The sequence below is a fragment of the Chrysemys picta genome, chromosome 2 (assembly GCF_011386835.1).
Source record: "Chrysemys picta bellii isolate R12L10 chromosome 2, ASM1138683v2, whole genome shotgun sequence".
NCBI lineage: Eukaryota > Metazoa > Chordata > Testudines > Emydidae > Chrysemys > Chrysemys picta.
The window spans coordinates 38387638-38409671 of NC_088792.1; the positions used below are offsets into that span (position 1 = coordinate 38387638).

At 40.6% G+C, this 22034-nt stretch overlaps 2 protein-coding genes across 6 annotated transcripts; both read right to left on the bottom strand.

Moving 5' to 3' along the window:
* Positions 1-296: 296 nt before the first annotated feature.
* Positions 297-11250, bottom strand: BMI1 (BMI1 proto-oncogene, polycomb ring finger). Of its 4 annotated transcripts, none has more exons than XM_005302771.5 (10): positions 10668-11250; positions 5516-5649; positions 5060-5156; positions 4265-4320; positions 4115-4165; positions 3727-3835; positions 3595-3640; positions 2905-3003; positions 2316-2396; positions 297-2230 (listed from the first exon to the last, which is right to left on the bottom strand). In XM_005302771.5, exons 2-10 carry the CDS (start codon positions 5625-5627, stop codon positions 1901-1903), a joined length of 981 nt encoding a protein of 326 aa, XP_005302828.1. In that variant the 5' UTR covers positions 5628-5649; positions 10668-11250; the 3' UTR covers positions 297-1900. The 4 variants fall into 4 exon arrangements, with proteins under 4 accessions (XP_005302828.1, XP_042713633.1, XP_042713631.1 ...); XM_042857699.2 differs by lacking the exon at positions 10668-11250 and adding an exon at positions 6307-6560; XM_042857697.2 differs by lacking the exon at positions 10668-11250 and adding an exon at positions 6313-6559.
* A 2070-nt stretch (positions 11251-13320) lies between these two features.
* Positions 13321-18108, bottom strand: COMMD3 (COMM domain containing 3). Of its 2 annotated transcripts, XM_005302768.5 has the most exons (8): positions 17813-18108; positions 16040-16151; positions 15877-15940; positions 15757-15791; positions 15364-15424; positions 15220-15276; positions 15065-15124; positions 13321-13994 (listed from the first exon to the last, which is right to left on the bottom strand). In XM_005302768.5, exons 1-8 carry the CDS (start codon positions 17949-17951, stop codon positions 13935-13937), a joined length of 588 nt encoding a protein of 195 aa, XP_005302825.1. In that variant the 5' UTR covers positions 17952-18108; the 3' UTR covers positions 13321-13934. The 2 variants fall into 2 exon arrangements, with proteins under 2 accessions (XP_005302825.1, XP_042713641.1); XM_042857707.2 differs by lacking the exon at positions 15065-15124.
* Between the last annotated feature and the right edge of the window lie 3926 nt (positions 18109-22034).

The following is a 22034-nucleotide window of genomic DNA, read 5'->3' on the forward strand; positions in this document are numbered from 1 at the left end:
CACACACACAGAGTATTTCAGTAACAACACTCTATTTGTCCTTTCATATCACATGATTAACAAAGCTTATTTGCTATTTATTGAATGAAGTATCCCTTTTATTTGTTTGATCAATTATAAATGAAAGATATTCCTGTATATAAAACTGAACGTTTTAACTGCTGAAATGGAACTGTACATGTTTACTACAGGAAAAAATATCAAATCTCGTTTAACAAGACATTATACATCAATAATCCCTGTGGCGGATTTGCAGTCACCTGATCTATAAAAACAAGCAGGACAAGTAACAGCAATTTATATGCAAAAGTAATGATTTAATGACTATAAGCAAGACAAAGCAATAGAATTGTGCTTCTGTTGCAGACTGGAGACAATGAAATGTTTAACTACAATTTTCCCGTACAAACATGAAACAATATCCATATAGAATAAACACCCTCACAAATGTATAAATGGTGGGTGATGAACACACACGAAGTTCGACCAAAGCAAAGCACAAACTGAAAAGTGTTCGGGGCTATTCATATTTTAAGTTAAAAGTGTTCCTTCTAGTTCAAAAATAAGACCTTTGGAAGCCTCTGATAAAATGCTCCTATTGGCAGAACATTAAAGAAGAGGCGTTCTCCACAGTTTATTGGAAATATTAAAGTACCTGTTAAATGTTAATGAAGTTAGTACTGTACCATATACATATATATTAAAACAAATTTAGATAAAATGCCTTCATCCAGCAACCTGCTGGTTCCTTAAAATTTATACCACATATTTTATGGCTTCTATAATGATTCCATGTGCTTTTTAAAAACACAATTCCATCACACCAAATAATAAAACTAACCAAACAGGTAAATCACTTCCATGTTCCTTAATTTTTCTTCACTGCACCATTTAAACTATTAGTATCGTTGGGTAAAAGTAAAAATATATCACTTGAAACAAGATAAAGCCCATAAAATCCTATTAAGATTGCCAATTGCTTTCAGGTTAACAGAGATTTGTGATAGCTCTCAAAGACTGAAGCTTTCACACACATACAAAGTGTTCTCTGCAATATCAGCAAAATTCAAACAGGTGGCATCTGCAAGGGTCGAACCAGTTTGGAAATTTAACAACCATATCATGAGTGCATGAAACACAATATTTTCTTTATAGTATTTATAAATATATCATACAATACTGTTTCCTGTTATGTCATATACCAATATGGCATTGTACAACAAGCATAATGCCATCTGATTCTTACAAAAGCGAATCATTTAAACAAAGTCAGTAAATAAAACGGTAATACCCGCTTTTAGGCATACAAATTGTAAAACTGAAGTTTACTTTCATTTTGATCGGTTCTGCGCAGCAACAGAAAAGTAAGGATGCAACATAAGAATCAAAATGGCTAATACGCAAGAAATAGTTATTCACAGTGACATGGCTACATATATGCATTATTCTATGCATATTCTTTCCGTTTTGTTGCATTTCAAGATGAAAAAGCAGTTGCTTTCTACAGGTTCACAAAACAGCATAATAACAATAACAATTGAAGAGAATGTAATGTAGGAGTTAGTCTGGATTAACAAACTACATCCCAAGGTTTATATCCACTTCCGGAGCTTCCCACGTCTAAATGATGGGGACAGAAATCACTCCACCTCTTTCCTAACACATCATGGTATACTTCTGTTTGCTTCCCAGTCCTTTGAAAATAATTCTTTACAGAACAATCTTTCGTTGTAATTAACGTCCATATAAACAGTCACCTAGTCCATCTTTCATAGCCAAGTTCGGTGTCACTACAAAAGAAAGCGATTTGGACGATAGTCACATGTATTAGCATCTATAAAGCTGTAATGGCATGAAGAGATCTATATAAATCAGGGTTTTCGGCAGTCTCATTGAGGTGTCAGCCCGACGAAGTTGCTGAAGAGCCATTTATTGATGTTTTCCGCGCTCTGTTGGTAAAGGAGGATTGGTGGTTACTGGTGGGGCTGCTGCTGGTTCCATTCATAGTACTAGAGATATGAGGAAATTGAGGATGGGGAGACTGCACTGGAGTGCTGGGGCTGGGCAAACAAGATGAAGTAGAGGGGATGCCTCCTGCTGGGCTGCTTGCCTTGTCACTCCCAGAGTCACTTTCTAATTCTCCGCTATTATTTAAGCCTTCTCTCTGGTGGCTGATCTTCATTCTTTTGCAAGTCGGTCGAACTCGATACTTCAGAGGAAGAGGTCCATTCTGCAAAACAAAGAGAAGGCTCTATAAGCACACTCTCTGCACCAGTAAAGATTACAGCGTGAGAAGAGGAACGGCAGGTATTTACCCTTCTCCAAGTGTAAATATAGGCAATATCCATTAGTGTATAGTAGTCCTTCAAAGGTTCCTCTTCATACATCACATCGATCTATTTTTAAGACATTAACCCTTCAATTAATAAGTATCAGAATAGAATAACTTAAAGCATAATATATTTTTCCTTCCAGGGAAAAGTGATCTGAAAGGAATATTATCAATGGGACTTCAAAACCTTTTACTCCAAAACTGCCTGGCAAAGAAGAACTTTTGATACGTACCATTTATCTGGCATATATGAAAACAGTATTTAATTTTGTTCAAAGTCTATGCAAAACAACTTCCTCGGTATTTAGAGGGCAGAAATAAATTTGAAAAAAATACAGCACAAACACAAATGCTTCTGTGGGATTTTAAAGTATTTTCTTATTTCTTACAAAATATTACATTATACATTTTAAATATGGTTAGTTCTTATTATTTTCTGGTTCTCAGTTAAACAACTAATTAGAAACCCACTTGAAAATAAAATAAATAAACAACAATACATCTAACCAGCTCTGGAAGGTTTAGAATAAAAGGACTGTTAAACAAAACAAAACAAAAAAATATCCAGGTACCTGAAAAGTATTAGGTATGTCCATTTTACTTCGGAGAAACTTTCGTAGATGCATCACTGTCATTGCTGCAGGGCAGCGTAAATATCTTTTGTCATTCACCTAACAGTATATTTGGAAAAAGTCAGTCCATGTACTGAGAACAAACAGCACATTTTAACTGTTTAATTTAGGATGACACAGTATAATTGACTAAAAGCATACAAACTTTATAAAATGACCAACTACAGTTTTAAGATTGCTATTGAGAATTCCTTATGAATAAAATTGGAAATAGGCACTAAATACTAAAAAAAATTGCAGAGCAAAATCAAATACTATATAAGTAATTGTATATGGTAAGGGGGCTAAAACAGATGAAACATCTCTACTAATAATATTTTTTAAAAGTGATTATATTTTAAAAATTCAAATGGTCTTTCTTCTAATAAATTACATTTAAAAAATAAAAATAAACTACTTCAGTTTCCATTTTAAAAGTATTAACACAGCTTCTATTTTGTCCACCAAAGTAATTTATTTCTATCTATAACAGTAAGAGGTTGCAAACCTCTGTTTAATATCTTTTTATGGGGGTTGTTTCTTCTGGCAGATAGATGTAATTATTTATTTAGCTCACCCACCAAACTGTCCAAAAAGTAATTTTTGTTTTTCTGTCTAGGCTTTTGTCTCTAGTAAAGATAGATTATTTACCTCATCCTTTGATTTCTCTCTCTCTTTATTTCCTTTCCGTTCCAATCTGGAGAAAACAATGAAACAATTACAACAAATAATAGATAGAGCTGTTAATACTGATAAACATAAAATATTGCCCACAGAACTTGCCTATTCTGGTCAAAGAATTCAATGGATAAGCTTATTATCTCGTCATCTGTTATAATTCTTTTGTCTTCGTCTGCAACTTCTCCCCTGTCTTCATTAGAGCCATTGGCAGCTGCACAGAAATTTCCACAATAGTTTATATTTTTAAATTAAAATCAGACAGAATGGCAATTCTCAGTAACAGGGAAAACCTCAATACTAAGATAATGTATTAGTATTTAAGTAGCCATTATTATATCTTTAATCAGAAACCTGAATCTAGGGTGTCTTAAATGTATTTATGGTTAAATAATTTATAAATTAAAGAGAAAATATTAAGATGTCTTAGCTAAAGTATAAGGTCCAGTCTGTGTTATTTTTACCAAAAGTTTAATAAACTAGAAAGTTTTACCATCAGCTGATGGATGAGCTGCATAAAAATCTCTTCTCCTTTTCATTTCATCTGGATGGGAAAGCATATATGTTTCATTTAGTTTACTCTGTACTATAGGTAAAAAAGCAGCATAGTAATTATGTATTGTTATTTGATTTAACTACTTACTTTTGAAAAGGCCTGGTACTAGTTTGTACACAATATCTTGGAGAGTTTTATCGGACCTAAAAAAACAACAACCCCAAAATACAAATAAGCAAATGCAGCAACACTTGAATAAAAGTTACAGCTCTTCATTTACAATCAATCCCGTAGCAATGAGGGATCGTCTACATAAATAAAATGCTCAGCTATATTAAAATTAACCCACAAGACTTTACAAACAAATTGACGTTATTAAAATAAAGTTTAACTCTTTTGCAATTTATCTGACTGAAAATATTTTCTGTCCACCAGCAATCTATCTCGTACAGTGTTCACTCAGTCTGAATGAAGGCCTTTTAAAAACCTGTAACCACCAACCAAAATGAGCAGATAAACATCACAAAGGAGCAATGAAGGATCCTGCTGAAGGATGAAGACTTTTTTTTAAGGTTTAACTTTTCCTTTTAAGTTTCATAAATATTTTTGATGTTTCTGAAGAACAGTTAAGAGGTTGCACTGCAGGATGTCTGTGTGAAATGGAACATGGAGATGCAAAATATGGGATTGTGATAAATAAGGAGAGGGGAAAGGACATTGTTCAAGCGGCTAGTGTATTCCAAAAAATACAAAAACTTTCTGTCTCGCATCCAGTCAAGTCTTCGATTTCAATCCGTGACAAGACTCCAAAGACAGCACATAGGCAAACGTTAGCATGTAAATTGACAACTCCTCTCAGATTTAAATTGTAGATGAAGAGATAACATCAAAATAGTCACAGCTAGACCCCTTTTATAAAGTAAAATTACACTTTTCTCCTACCTTATATTCAAAAGCGGTCTGGTTTTGTGAACTTGGACATCACATATAGGACAATACTTGCTTGTCTCCAAATAACGTACGATACACGTCTTACAGACTATAAGTAAAAACACGAAGGCTTTTAGTAATATTATTAGGTAATACTCAAATATGGACAGAGGTGCGATTTTTACACCATGCAAGCTAATAAATGGTCCACTGTCAGAAATGCGCTGCTTAAGCTAAACAAGTTCTCTAATTAGCTGCAATTAACGTGAAACTGAGACGCTCGGTGTGTATATAGATATACACACTACGTTAACAAAGACAAAGGCTTTTGTCAAATGAAATGTGAACAAATCGTCTTTCGCACAAATCTGCATATTGGATGTTCTAGCTAATAGCTCCATTTTTCCGGTTGCACGGGAAAGGTGCGAAGCAGCACAGGGACAATGCGAAGAGCCTTACTGTACTTACAGGAGTGTAGACACTCTATGATGGTTGTTGCATCAATGAAGTATCCGCCACAGAGCACACACATGAGATGGGGGTTTAGCTCGGTTATTTTGATTCTGGTTGTTCGGTGCATTTTTGCTTAAGAAAAGGCGGCTCTGAAAGACACACACAGAGGACCATTGACTAGGGGACGAGCTCAGTGTCCCAGAGACAGAGATCCCGCGTTTCCCCACCCACGCTGAAGTTGCATCCCCAAAACGCAGGGAAATATGGAAGGAGACCGGAGGGGGAGAAGTGGCCAGACAGGGAATTGCGGGCGGGCGCGATGCCCGGGTGACACAGCCCAGGGAAATGTCCCGGCCAAAGGTGCCTGCAGCCCCGCTTTGGGGGCCGGGGTCCAAGCCCTTTGCCAGCTCCGGGAGGGCGAGCCTGCTGCACAGCACCTACCCGCTCCCCCGCGGGTGCTGCGGTTACTCGCTGGCCCAGATCCCCTCGGCGCGGCTGGAGCCCGCAGCCCGGGGTGCGGAGGGAGCCGGGTCCCTTCTCCGTGGGGCGGGCCGGGCACGGGGCTGCAGGGGAGCCACACAAAGGGGAACCGGCGTCTCCCGCTGCGCCCGCCCTGGCATTTCCGGAGAGCCTGGGGTGGGGATGGGGGACACGCACCTCGGAGCTGCTCCGGCCGGCCCCGGGGGCTGCCCGCTGCCCACCCGGCCGGGGCTGGGGTCCGGGCGGCGGCCGCTCCCCCCTCGCGCCGCGCTCGGTGCAGGCTCGGGACTGCTCAGCTATCCGAGGGGGTTGCTATAGCAACTTACACTTACACTTGGCATCCTGCCACCGCTGGGAACACACGAGAGCCAGGCGGGGGGGAGCCGGGGAGAGGATGCGGGCCGGGGGAAGCCGGGCCGGGGAGGGGGCGCGGCCCGGCCAGGCTGCGGGTGTCTGCGAAGCGGCGCCGGGCAGAGCCTGGGCCTGAAGGAACCTAGGCTGGGGCTGGGGTGCAGCTGGGGGAGGTGGTGTCCGGCGCGGAGGGGGCTGGTGGGGCCGGGCTCAGCAGAGCGGCCGCACGATCCCGCAGGGTGCAAAGGGAGCGGAGCCGGATTTGGAAGGGAAGGATGGGGGTGGGGGTGGGGGTGGGGGCTGAAAGCGGAGCTGGTGGTGGGAGGGGTCTCGGGCGGCCAGAGAGCTGAGCCAAGCCGGTGTTGGGGTCTTAGACTAGTGGAGGCAAATGCAAGAGGCTCCTCCCGAGTCTCGGCCATTTCGGATCCTCTCAGGGGCCTCTATCCACGTCGACTCGGTGCAAGGAGCTTGTCTGAGATCGTTCCTCTTCCCCTCTGCTCCCTCCCTCTCCCAGCCCAGCCCAGCCGAACCGCATTCCCAGGCAGATCCCCCTAGCTCGCCAGCTGTAGACTTCGCCCCAGCTCCCTGCGATCGCATTACCGAGATGTTTATTTAACTGGGTCTCGTTTTAACGCTTTTTGGGGTCTAAAATGAAATTCTCCCGCGGCTCGGACAGGAACGGTGCAAAGTTTTGCTAAGGTGAAAAGAGATTTGCAATAAGGGGGTGAGGTGTCCGTTTGGGAGGAAGCCGGTGTGCAAATCTCAGACTGTTTGAACAAATCACCTTTTGAGCAATAAAAGCTACTTTAAACAGTGCGGGAGTGACAATATGCAAAGAACCACGTGACCCGACCATTCCTAAAGCTAAATCAACACCTTGTCAACGCTGTGCAGCGACAGGAGTGAAAAACAAATGTCATTTTCCCAGCCCGCAGCCTACAAACCCCCATCGGCTGCAACAACACTAACAAAAATCATATATAGGAAAGAATAAGAGGGAAAAGAGTAAACTCCAAGGAGGGGGGAAAAATCGCCAGCTGCGTCAATTGTACAGTACATCACTTGCTTTCAACTAGAACCTGAACAGTGTGACATAACAATGCTGCTCAAATGCATGCCAGTCACCTCCCCATTCCAGTGCTCCCACTCCACGACCAAGTTTCCTGATCTCACCCTTCCTGGGACAAAGTCTAGAAGCTACCCTCGACTGAAATGTCTGAGTTTATGAAACTCGCTGTTGGATAGTGCTTGAGATTCTCCCTAGATCCTCGCAAGCTTCGATACCAAGCAGTGAAAACCAACGATACCAACCAGGTTCCGAAACGTTGTAAATGTCAGTCAAACTGGCCAGGTGAGGGATACAACATTTCTGAGAAAGTGTCCACAGCGCCCACGAGCGACCTGAGCAAGAAAACTTCACTTGCTGCTACATGAGACTCTCTGAACGAGCTATGTACAGTAGACAAACTCTCCAATATTAAATGATTGCGAGCCATGTGCAAAGGGCTATGGTGAGGTGATATCCCCAAGGCTGAGTGTGGCACCGCGCAGGGAGTCAAGACATAAATGTCACTGTATTCTGATTCCAAAGATCGCCTCAACAGTCTCCAACCTGCCACTCTTTTTTATTGATATCGACAGCATGTTTTTGTACGAGAGGATAAATGCAAGGCGGCTTTACTTCAGTCTCTGAAGTATATTACTGCAATGCCATTGACCTGGGGTTTCTTACATTACTCAAATATGAATAGGCTGCTGCTTTCGCTATTCTGTATTTTATTTGTTAAACCCAACACCGTGTAAATCATACACATCTATATTGCAAAATAAACCGTGGCAGAGGTCACATAGGACGGTTGGTTTAGAATTCTTCCCAAGCCCTGATATACCAGGGCAGCCCTTCAAAAGATATTAACACATGTTTTATTTCACGCTAGCGTAGCCTCTTCCTAAATGGAGAATTTATTCAACCGTGATCCTTGTTTAGTCGCAGCATCCCCTACCGCATATTATTTATAGCCTAAAGTTAACTCTTTTTCTGCTAATCGCATACTATGAGCTGTCTTTGAAATCTGTGATCTCATGCAGCAAACTGAATCAAACACCCAAATACTTACTACAAGTCACCTGGTACACACATACTTCTCTAGATGTGTGTGTCCATTATACACACACACACTATATATTTTACTACAGCAAAACCTGACCGTCATATTTTGGTTAGAGGAAAATCCTTTCAGGTTTTTCTACTGGTATTAACGTTAAGAATCCATAGACTCACCACAGCCAACACAAACTATCCCTTAACATTAATATATATATATATATATTAATATATATATATAGTTACACACACAACCAAAAAAACTTCAACTAAATGTAACAATACATGATGGTAAAACTTGCTAGCGGTAAACAGTGACAGCCAACTGACTGTTTAGAGGCCTTACATGGGTTATGTCAAAATGAAGAAAAACAGAAGCACGTTCTTGTGGTTATAATCAGCTAGACTATGAAAAAAATCTGAGTGCAATAAACTATCCAATTCGGTTTTCCAGGTGTGTAACAAAGTATGCCTAAAATATAGGTAACTTCATTCAGACGGTTTTGCGTACTTTGCACCTATATCCACTCGAAGAACTGGCTGTTCAGTAATAACAAGCCTGTCATCTAAAGCCTTATTATCTTTAGGAATAAGAGCCACTTTTACTATGAATACTATTATTGTCCCTTCACTAAAGAATGTCCACATATGTTTTAAAGGAGCTGTAAGGATAGTATTTCCCCAAAGAACGTCTTTGCACAGCATATTGTAGTAAAGAAAGAACTGAAGAATGGCAGCAGAGGGTAAAAATCCCCCAGCCTTTAAAATCAGGCTCATAAATTTAACTACTTGAAGTACCCAATCAGTCTACCTAAATAAACTAACATGTGAATTTGTAGGTATCGCCATGATCTGGTATAGATCAATAGTTTGCATCTCTGGTAAATTGCAACAAAAGTCTGTCTTAGTTTACGGGATGTATTGTAAATAGCGCCTCTAAGCATTTTTAGTGGATTACATTTCCAGAATTTCTCTAGTCTTTAAGAGTCCTGTAAAATAAAGAAACACTGGCTACTATAAACTATGCAGAAAACTATTGAATGCTATACTTGGCGTTGGGTATATATGTCTACATTTTCCTAAACTTTATGGAGAGCGGGGCACGACGCTTAGTTTTTAGATTCTGGAAAATGACGATTTTCCTTTTATATAAATTGATTTTTTTCTGCTTCTCTTTTCTTGTTTACTTCCAAATATTAACAATAAATGGCTAGGAAAGCGCCAAGTTGTGTATTGTCAAGGCCACACACAATTACATAAACATACAATCAACTTTCTAGTACCACCCATAAACAGCACGAGGAGTAAATCCACGGCACCTTAAAGACTTTACCAAGAAGTTCATGTTAATTTACCCTTCCCGGGCTTAGAAGGAAAATACCAGTTAAAGAAAAAAAAGTCATTCAAAAAAACCCATTATGTCCTGCAGTCACACCATCTTCGCTATGGTAAATCTGCACACCCAATTTTCAAGGATCACAGTCAAAGTGATTTCTTCACAAAAAGTTATTTTTCAACTTTGGTCTCCCCTGTCCCCCCTCAACAGGTACAAGCCCAGAAACTTTAGCATTTTAAGCACAAATGCAAACGGAGGCATTGGAAACAACTGGGAACCGCCATCTTACAAGCCATCAAATTTCACAGAAGTGTTTGTCCAACTTAAGTTAATAACATTTTCTTTGCGGTCCCCCCCGGTCTAACAACCCCCCCAGCAGGATCACTACCCCCCAGTGGCCCTATCTCTATAAAATGGGTGCAGTATTTCACACTTTAAACCCCCCCAAGCATATTTCTTTCGGAGAGGACTGAAATCTCTTGACCTAGGCAGCTCCAGATTTCATGAACCGTCCCCGTTTAATCAAAATCTGCCTTTAAACAAAGGGCGCTGAGGCCGGGCTGGAAACAGGGACTGGAAATATAAATATTCTCCTAGGGGGCCATGTGCACAGAAACATTTTAGGGGGCAGCTGGGGAAAGAAAGGAACTAAAATTTGCAAATGTGGGTGCGTAACGAAAGTGAGTGCACAGGCTGCTGCTGCTGCTGTGTGAGTCTGTGTGTGTGTGTGTGTGTGTGTGTGTGTGTGGTTGGAGCAGCCTGTCAGCGCTTTTCGCATACGGAGAGCTTGGGGGACACCTAGGCTCCCCTTTGCAGCCCCCAAACCGGCCTAAACCCGCCGCCAAGCCCCCTCCGCCCCCCGTCCTTGGCAAGGAGACACCTCGCTTTATACATACCCGGAAAAAGGAGCCGGTGGGTGATGATCGGAGCGGCCAAAAAAGACAATGAAAGTTAAAAGTCGTTCAGCAGAAAATGAATGTGAGCCAAGCGGCCATCTTGAAATGAACTGCAGACGCTGTCAATTGCAATAAGCTTATTGCTGCTGCTGCTGCTGCTCTCAGCTCATGTTAGTTACAAAACAATCGGGTTTTCTCCTCTCCTCCACCGACCCTTCTCACTCCCTCTGTCTCTCTCCCTCTGAGTCTGGTTTTTGGGCGGCTGAGGAGCTGGGAGTTTAAAATCTTTCTAATCCGGATGGGTTCTGTCTCCACCAGCCCATTGTCTCCCCCTCGGCCCCCTGCTCTGCCTCTTGGTCTCCTTTTTATTATTATTATTTCATAGTTGTTGGTGGGGAAACAGGGAAGGGAGGGCGGAGGAGGGAAAAAATGCAACGCTGAAGGCACACAGTGGAAACTGACACCGTCCCCAAAATGGCTCAGAGTTCGCCCGCCCCGCCAGCATCACGTGGGGCTCCTCATTCCTTAAGGGTGGCCTGGGAATTAGTGTCGGTGTAGTCGGAGCCCGTCAGCCTCCCCATGACCCAATCCCACAACTCAGCCGCCACCTCCCCCTCCTCGCACGCCACCCCCTCCCCCTTCCACTCCACACACACTCTGCCTGTTCCTCCTCCTCCCCCTACCCTGCACTCACACAGACCCTGCCTATTCCTCCTTTTCCCCGCTGCACACACGCTGCCCCGGCCCCCCCCGCTACTCACATTCCCCACTTCTCCGCTTCCCTCCGCACTACACACTTTGCCTTTTCCTCCTCTCCCTCCACACCCCTTCGATCCCTATTCTTCTCCCCCGCTGGCAGTGGCTACAGACACTGCGAGCCTGCTACCCCTCCTTCCATTCACACACACTCCCCGCTCTGCACACACGGTCCATGCCTCCTCTCGACACACACCGCCTCCGTCCTCCTCCTCGCCCCACATCTACACACACCAGCTGCCTCCTCCTCTGCCCACCTTTCCTGCCCCATCTCTGCACAGTTAAGGGCTGTACACACCCACAGCTGCCTCTTCCCCACGCTCTGCTCACACCCCCCTTCTATCCCACGGCCGCGCTCACCACGCGGGCTCTCCTCACTACTCCACACACACGGTGCCCATTCTTCCCCCTCCACTCCACGCATCTCCTCCAGTCCTTGCCCGCACTGTGCGACTGCCCGGGAGTTCCCGCACTGAGCACACGCATCCCCCCCATCCCTCGACACATAACACTTGCCCCCCTCGATGCACACACACAATTCCCTGCCTCCTGCCCCCACTCTGCACATCGTGCTCCTGTCCCTCTTCCATCTGCAAACAGTCCCACGGCTGCCTTTCCACACTGCTATTCACACACCGCCTGCGTCCTGCTTCCTCCACATCCACATGCCACCATCAGCCTCCGCTCCTCTATTCCACCTTCCTTCCCCTCTACACTCAGCACAGATCCCCCTCCTCTGCACATACCCTCTGCCCCCTTCCAGACACACATTCCGCCCCACACTCACCACCTTCTCGGGCCCGCCTTTCCACCAGACTCTTACCCCTTCCTCACTCTTTTCTATACATACGCGTCGGTCTCCGTTTTCATCCAGACCCTTGTTGCCTCTGCATCCTCCACCCCCAGCATACCCATCCTGCTCCTCACTGCATCCTCCACACGCCCTGACACCTCCTGCCCCCCCCCCCACTCCTGCCACATGTATCCTGTCCCCAGTGCATCCTGCGCGCACGCCTGGCTCCCTACTATCCCCCGGGCATATTCCTTCTTCCTCTCCCACCCGGACTGACTCGGCCCCTCCTATCGCTCCCCCAGCACGGCGCTCCTTGCTGGGGCTGTGCCCAGCTCCTGTTCCCCCGCGGGACACAGCCCCTGTGTGGACGGAAGGCTCCCTCGTGTTGGACACAGTCCACCACAGCGTAAAGCTGCCAAGGCTAAAGCTCCGCTCTCCGCCCGTTCCGGGGGCTTGCTCGCCCGAGGGGCTACGATAGAGAATGTGGGTCCCTGAGGGAAGAGATCATACCAGGGAGTATTGACCGACGGGGGAGGGGAGTGGGCAAGGTCAGTCGCATCTTAACTTCCCCTCCTTTGACGTCCTAGGATCGCTGCAGAGCAGTAAACCCCCCTGCCTGGCTCCGGGCTTTAATGAAGGAGTGGCAGCGCTGTACCCAGCAGCGGCAGTCCTCACCTGAGCGCCTCCGCGTTTTGGCCGAGGCAGGACTGCAGGAGCCAACCCCGCTTCTGCATTTAAACCGGTGCTTATTCTCTTCAGCAATTGAGTTCCTCCCGCCCGTTGATTAAAGACAGCCGCTGCGAGGAAGAGGATCAGTAGGAGAAGAGTTATGTATCAACACTGATTTCATACACAGGGTATAATTTCTGGAGGGACAAGCTTCCAGCTAGTAGGGCGGAAGATGTGTGTGTGAAGAGGTTGTGGAGACAACGTAGGTCCCATTTCAGTTCCAACTCTACATCCTCACTGAACTAACGGAGGATGGACTTCTCAACGAGAGCAGACCTTGACCCATTGCCTGCCTCTGTGGAGTGGTGCTTGCTCTGAGTTTTTAATGAGTAAATCCGGCGCAAGATCAACGACTGGCAGTTTTGCCTCCAACTGTAAAGTTTGAGTGAATTTTAATCTCACACAAGGTGCAACATCACTTGGAGTGAAGGATACAGCAATGGACGGACAACGGCATTACAATCTAACAAATTATATCGATAGAACCTTAACAGTATCGCACTGAACTAGTTTTTGCCTTTTGAAGGATAATACTGTTCCTCCAAGGAAAGGTCATTTTAAACGGAGCTGCTGTTTCCTCCCCTTGGGAACTTTTCATCCACAAAAATGGAGAGAAGAAATTAATCCATTTTATTATAACGTGTGGAAAAAAATATCAGAAAAATAATATTTCAGAAGCACAAAGTAAAATAAAGTGAATATTTTAAAGACAAATCAATTATCTAGCCATCTAATGTAAGAATAGTTGTGATAAAACAGGACTTTAACAAAGAACATAAATTGGACTGCACAGAAAGAGTAGTTACACTTACTAGAATACAGAATTTCAGATTAAATAGCTGATACATAAGTAACAAGGTCTAAGAGTTTGAACTACATGAGATTTTAAAAAGAAGAAAATTGATTCATCATGTTCCCTACGAAGAAACTGTTAGGAGTCAGTGCACTTTTCTTCCTCTTGAACCCGGTGGATTGTCAATGTCCTTCGATCACATCTGAGAGGCTCTTTCTAGGCTTTTTGCTGCATCTTTTAGTTTTCCAACTAAATCCTAAAAGATGGAGTACTTCATTTTAGAACATATTTTGGAACAACTGGCTATTAATAGAGACAAATATACATTATTTTTAGATACTCAAAATGGGAATAGCAGCACTTGCCTCAGAGGACTTTTATATTTGATACAAATGTAAGATGTCTATTAAAGCAATAACTTTTACTACACTTCAATGCTTAAAGTGTTCCACATATATTTGCAAAAGTAGCGTTTCACATGGATCCATTACTAAAATATTGAAGTGCATTTTAAAATGAAGATTGTATCAACAGTGTATTCACAGTTAACATTAAAAGATACTTATCACAATAGCCATAGGCAAATTTCAAATATTTTGAAAATATTTAATGACAACTTTTATGCCAACACAATCCTGCAGTCAAAGCATGTCAAATTTAATTAACTCAGCAAAACCTAAACCTAACCAAAATATATCTTTGCAGGTAAAACGAAGTTTTGGGGAAACATTTCACTTGAGTTTAAAATTTGTAATAGGAATATCTTTGCATCCCCCTCCCCCCCCCCAGCCTTTCACAGTTTTTCCCTAATATTTTTCAGGATAACAGTCCTCCAACTACTTAATTACATGCTTAATTGCTAAGCAGAGATCAATGTATATTTCAATTCATTACTTCCTCTTTAGGTGCAATTAGCACCGATTAAAACTCTTCAGTTTATACATTTTAACCAATCATGTAGTGGTTATCCAAATACCATACCATTTTCTCCTTTATATTTTCTCTGTATCACAGGAGATTAAAGTTGTACAAAATTGATGGATTTCTTTTCAGATTAGCATTACATTAAGAAATGTTTTCCATCCGTTTCTAAAGCCATACCAACAAAAGAGTAATTCTTAGGTAACTAACTTCGTGTAGCTGGCAGCTTCACATCAGAAGTACAAACACAATAAAATATTTCATTTAATATGTTTTTACAAAAGGCATTCTTCCCAACCCCATATATTTTTTGAACTGTTTACAAACTTTGCAGTTGATTGACACCCGATCAAAATTCACAGCGCTGGAGTCAAATACAGAAACAGTGATGATATAAGAAAATACCTGTAACTGTTCCATAGTGCAACTAAAACTAACGTCAGGGTGTGATCTTGAGTCGCTGTTCTGAAGGAAAAGAATAACACCTGTTTAATTAAAATGTGTCCTGAGCCTGGAGTTGCCTTTTATCTACTTATACTGGGAAAAGTGATATACAGTACCTCCACATTTAAGGTCACCAAATAGGCAGGTCGATACGTTTTATGAAGCTGGTTGGTCTAAAGTAATAACAAAACACACATAAAAATCAGACGTTACCACAGAGAAGGAAATCAAATCAAAGTTTCCTAATGTGGTAAGATTACCTTGATTTGATATTCCAGGCGCCAAGAAACATCGGTTACGTGCAGAGGACACCTGCCTATACTGAAAGATACAATGGTTATGTGTATCCTATCCTAAAAGTAAAGGTCAGTTCTTCAAGGCTAAACAAACGCTAACAAGTTTTTACGATTTTTCTCAAATGATTGTTCAAAAGTTCACAACTTTATTTAAAGAAGAGAGTGTTAAATGGGGAAAGGAAAGTTCATATTTTGTTTAAATTTGTGTTCAAAAGTATTAAATACAATTGAACGATTGTTACTTTAATCATTTAAATAGCTCATTATAAACCCCCCATAATATATTTGGGTTTTTTGTTTGCTTGTTTAAATAATATCTATAACTGAAAAATGATTTCTGTTGACAGAATAACCTACCTTCCCAATATGATTTCCAACGTATCTTTGTTTTTCTGAAAAAAGGAAAACATGTATTTGCCAACTTCTACTGAATGAATAATTATAAAAGGGAAATATAGTTTAAAATTGGCTTAAAACCTGATATTCGGTGCAAAATTGTTCTATTCTCTCTCTATCAAATTTACAGTCTTCTAGATACGTGCTAGAGAGAAAAAAACAGAAGTGTATTAGTCTTTGAATAGAAATTAGCAGTATAATTTAAAGTAACAGCCACTAGAAGAATAGGGTGGCTTCAAAATACCTTATAGTAGATTTGTCGGCTTTGTGTTTTCCAGCCTCCAGTATACAAGTTGCAGCTGCTGCATGACAATGTTTTAATACTGTTGGGTCAATATGTTTCAAGACTGGGTGATCTAAAATAAATGAATTACTGATGATATACTTGTTCCTGAAGCCTGAAAACAACTTAAAAGGGCGTCTCTTTCTTTTTAAAATGAACTGTTCTAAGAAGTTACAAAGTAAAATGTTTCATAATTTAGAGGGTGGAAGGAAACTAAATATGTAGGCAAGTTATTAAACCAAATACAGCACAAAAGACAGGTATTTTCATATTGTGAAAATCATTGCTAATACGTTAGTTTCAATAATAAGTGGGTACATGCATCTTCCCTCAATCCATTAAAAATCTTACGTATCATAGGGAAACCCTTAACTTCCCATCACCCACCCGCAAGCATTTCTCAAAGCCTTATCACCAGAGACATGGAATTAGAATCTGACCTCGATTATACCAGTATAAATTACTCCGGATTTACACCGGTATAACCGAGATCAGAATCCGGCTCATAAAATTTAAAAGAACATAAATACAAAGGTTTCACAAATTTTCTGAGTATATTAGCTCCTTTTCTCCTAATCGCCTCTTCCATCCAACCCCCACCCCCATTTTATTCAGTTCATTTATGGAATTAAATTCAATGATCCAATTAAGAATAATGTCAATGATAAACTAATTGCACGGATTTGTTGGGATTGCCATAGGAAGAAACATCCCACAGGGAAAACAAAACAAAACAAACACAACTTTTGTTCGTGACCCAGGAGGACGCACGGACACAAATAGGCGGATGCCTTCGTTTTAATTGCTATATACATCACACAATTAAACACTCAAGCACTCGCGTTTAGTGTAAATACTCCTCCGAATAACAATTTACTTCGGAACTGTCTGCAGATTAAATTTCACCAAAAGACTGATTAACCCCTCCCCCAAGTAAATTAGAATTTTGTTCAACAATTACAGTTTTAGCTACAATCACCCCCCAAAGTGATTTGCATTTCCCAATAAACATTTTGGACTATATTGCAGTCACTAGCCGAATAATTAAAACAAATCCTGTTGTTCCACCCTACTGCTGTGCGAAGCTGCATGTCAAATGTCAACACACGATTACTTTGCATGTGCAATTACTGACCAGGCAACAGATTTTTATTACCTAAACTGCACTGAAAATAAATGGAGCTGGGAATTAAAAATACTTATAAGGGACATCAACTAAAGACTGGGACTGCAGCTGCCAAAACCAAACTGGACCCACTGCCACATACACATTTGACCCATGCCATCTTCATTTTAACCTCTCCCGTTGGCAAATATACATAGCTTAACCTCCCTACAGAGCTGTTTCGAATAACCAGCCAGGACAAGAAGTGATAGTTACTCAACTGTCCAAAACATCCAAGCTCCTTTCATTTAACTGGAGCTTGCAGTCTCTTAGGCCACAAGCGAGAAATGCACAGTTATTTCTGCAGTGAAATAACAAACATGGGGGAAGAACACTACGTGGGGAAGCGATTACATTGGTGTTTGTCTTGCTTGGTGCAGGTGGCATAGTATGCGTTACAGTACAGGGATCTAGGGGTCTGACTCTAGCTACAATTAGCTGCAAACACAAGTCACAATAATGTAGCAGAAGATAAAAAATAGATCCATTTCCCTCTTTCTCTCCAGCGCCCAGAAAGACACTGCAGGTTCCTTTCCTCTCCTGGCTCTTACTCGAGAAGCAGCGCTTACCTAAAGCTACCTGGTCCGCCTGGGCGTTGAGCAGGCTCTGGAAAGCCGTCTGGAGCAGAACCGTGTAGGCGCTAGGAGAAAAGCAGCCAGAATCGGCTAGGATCTGCAAGCCGCTCTGCACATACTCCGACAGCTCCATTGTGAGCGCTGTGACCTTCGACACACAGCCCACGTGACACCGAGGCTCAGCTGATCTCGCAGCTCCGGAGGAGCTAGAGCGGCGGCGGCTGCTTGTTACAGCCCAGCCCTAGAAAGCGAGAGGAGCTGCTGCTGCTGTTGGAAGCTAGGCACCCTTTCTGCCGAGCTAGACACCACACATAAGTGCTTTTGTATTTAACCCCCCCCCCCTCCTCCTGCTTTTCAATGTCCTCTATGTCTCCTTTACCAGGGTAGTAGCAAAGCCATTTTCTAACTAAAAATAATAAAAATCTAATGGACATCCATGAATTTTACACACTTTTGGTGTTAACCCCTCCCCCCCCCGTTTTTTTTGCAGTGTAAATACCACCACTGATTTATTTGTAGGGAACAGCCAAGGAAATTCCACGCGCACACTGTAAACTGGCTTTACCCTGGCTCTGAACTTTCAATAACTTTCCAGCCCCAGGGAATGCATTTTTTCTCCTCTTTTCTGCTATATATCTTACTATGGTTTACATTATCATTTGTGAAATGTATTACATGTTATTTACATCAATGTGCAGCTTCCAAACCTTTGTATGATTCTCTTTCCTCTAGGAATTGCACAAATAAATTGCTGAATAACTCTACTGGTATACTGTAGATAGATGGACACTATGGAGAGAGGTCATTAGAATTGTCTACAACAATAATTATTGTTTATGTATTATTATATAATATTTTTTAAAAGCTGGAATGGTAGATTTATATTTTATATTTTGACCTGATACTTTCTCAAGTGCTGTGGAAATCTGAATCTGTCTGATTTAGTATTTGTTCTTCCATTATGCAATACAGTAACAGGCCCTGATCTTGCAAGCACTTATTCACATACTTAACTTTACATACTATTAGTCCCATGAGTATTTGTAGGATTGCGGCCTTAATGTTTCTCTTGTACATACAGACATTTTGTAATATGTATACCTATACAATGAAAAAAAATGATATCAGTATAATGTTATGGTTGAGAGTTTACATACACAAAAGTCAGAGAACTTTAGACCTAGACGCCGAAGGTTTTCCATTTAAATCAGTGGAGGTTCGGAGACTAAATACCTTTGTGGGTTTAAGCCTTAATGCTCTGTTTCCCACTGCAAATATAACTCAGCTCTTTTTCATATATGTAGAATTTTCTATTAATATATATGGCAATATAGTTATGCTTTAAATATATGAACTATGTAATGTTGCTGTGGAAACACTATCCATGAATTTTGTGAGTAATTTGTGTGTTTAAAATCTCATCTGTAACATTCTATTAATGTTCTTTTTGTATGTCTCTAAAAAAAATACAAAAACAGAATTTTTGTGCATTTACTTGAGTTAGATCCAAATGATCACACATTGACACAGATACGCTGTTTGCTTGAATGTGTAATTATTAAAATAAACACAAGTGATTGTATTTCAAAGAGCATATTCAGATATATGCACATAGTTTGTGTTTATCTGGATTATTGCACTCTGGGCTCAGCCCTGCTCCTATCTGAAGTCAGTGGCAAATCTTCCAATGACTTCATTGTGTGAAGGATTTGGCCCTTGAAACAATAAGGATAATGAGGTATTGCAGCACAACTATTTTAACTCATTAATACTTTTATTTCTTAATATTTTTTTCAAATGTACTGAAGCATAACTTTTCAAATTAAATTGGTTTAGAGTAATATGAGTTTGAAAAAACTGTAGCCTAAAAATTTCATAAACATGACAAACTTTTATCTGAAACTTGCTGGATGGAATTTTACCAAGCTTTCCCAGTAAGTCATATTTGGGTTAATGAACTGCCAGGAGAAATGTCAACCAAAACGGTAAGTTTTGCTAAGTTATAAGCAACCGAAATAGGGGCTTAGAAGCAAAATGCTTCTTTAGCTACAACTATATTATCACTATAACAACAATATAATATGCATTCTCACATATAGAAAACACTGGTGTAGATAGATGCCACCTGAGAAAGAGTATTATTTTGATTGATGACCCTGTGAGTAATATATTCCTGAGATACAAGGTGTTGACATAATATGTTATATAAGCACTTTATATTTTGTTTACTTGTTATTTAAATGCTGTGTTTTAAGATTAACAGTCTATAATAAGTAATAAGGCCCTTTGATGGCATGTATTTGTGAGTCAGCTAAGGACCAAATCATGTGATTGACTCTGATTTGACATCCTCATGTAAAAGGCCTTATCATGATAATATATGAATTCTGTTGCATAAAAATAAAATGACAATCCTTGAATAAAAAATAAAACAATTTTAAACATTTTTAGACATGATACTTGTCCTGCATATGTGAATGTTCTTAGCCATTCCATGTATAATCTAGCACTCCTTAATCAAGCAAAACTCCCACTAAAGTCAAGGAGAATTTTTCTTAAAGGGACACCATCAATTTAAAATCTAGGTAATTTTAAAATATGATTTAAAAGTATACACCTGCTCCTGAGTGTCCCTGTCTATTTTTGTGATTTTAAAATCACGTTTTCCTATTTTTAAAAAGATTTCTCTCTCCCCTGTTGCTATGTTAAAGACCTACACAAATGACAGGGGAAACAGTGAAACTGTCTGTCTATACACATTGTGCTGCCAAATGCATAAAGTAAAAAAAAATTAGAAAGAAAAATACTTTTCTCTAATTTCTTTCCGCTTTACTCATCCTAGCTGTTATTTGTAAGAATAACAGGTAAAGTATATATATATATTTAATATTAAATATTATAATTAAAATCAACACAATTATTACATACATTGAGACTTCCATTTTGCTCATCTTCTGAAGTATGTTGCTATCACTTTTTGTTTGCAGGTTGATGACAGGGCTTTCAGCAGATTGGACAGATTGGGAAGCAGCACTGAAAAAACAGTTTTCATTGGGAGTTACGAGCACCATTTATAGTTATCAAGGTGATTAAACAATAGCATATTATCTTTAAAAATGTTTACAATTTTCATATCGGTATCTGTCTCTCTGTCTAGTGATATCTGGATAGATAGATAGATATCTAAAGGGCCTGATCCTGCAGTTAAAGCCAATGAGAGTTTTTCCTGAGTAAGAATTGCAGGATTAGGTTTTATAGATTTAGAATTACTGTAGTTTTCCTTTCAAGAAGACAGTCTCATTGTGTAAACTTACTTAAGTAAATTCTTTAATGTTACTCTAACATACATTTTTATGTTTCTTAATTTAAAAAAGAAAAATAAATGGGCTAAGAGTCTGTATATGACTGTTCACATTGGCACAGCCTATAATGTAAATGGGTAAGAACAACAACATTTAGTTCACATTTTTCTTGTACTATGGGCTGTCTTGTCAAGCTATTGTATAAACAGAGTTTGTGTACTTAGGGCCCAGTCACCTTCCTAATTAGGGGTGGGGGTAGCACCCAGTGACTGCAGGATCAGACACTTTAAATATAATGTATTGTATACATACCATACTATATATATGCATACAAGATAATGCATTCATACTATTAGAAAATACAAATTAGAAATCTGCTATGCATTTTGAAACAATATTTCTGTTTTGACACATTGGCTGCAAAGTGAAAGTCACCGGAGTTATGATCTTTGAAGCCTGGGCAGACAGGGATCTTGGTCAGTTTCCTTTTGCAATAGTGAAAGACCACAGAAAGAAGGAGAGAGAAAATAAGGCTATCTGTGCAGCTGTGTCATATAATAATAGTATATAGTGACTGTTTTACCCACATATGAAAGAGACTATATAAAATGGAGGAGAGAGGAGATAACATAAAATGGAGGCTAGGACAGAAATATGAACATAGAGTTACAGAGGAAAAGAGATCACAGCTATAAAATAAAGGATAACTACTCAAAGAAAGATTTTGAAATACACATAAATAGCACAAAAGCCTATTACAGAAATTCATACTCTAGAGTTTTCTTTCAATTTACAACATTTTGAAAACTAAATTATAATTAACTATGTATTTCCTTAAATGCCTGAAATTCATGAAAAGATTATACATTAGTTTAGTTTATCTTCATTACAAAAATTATATTTTTAATTTAATC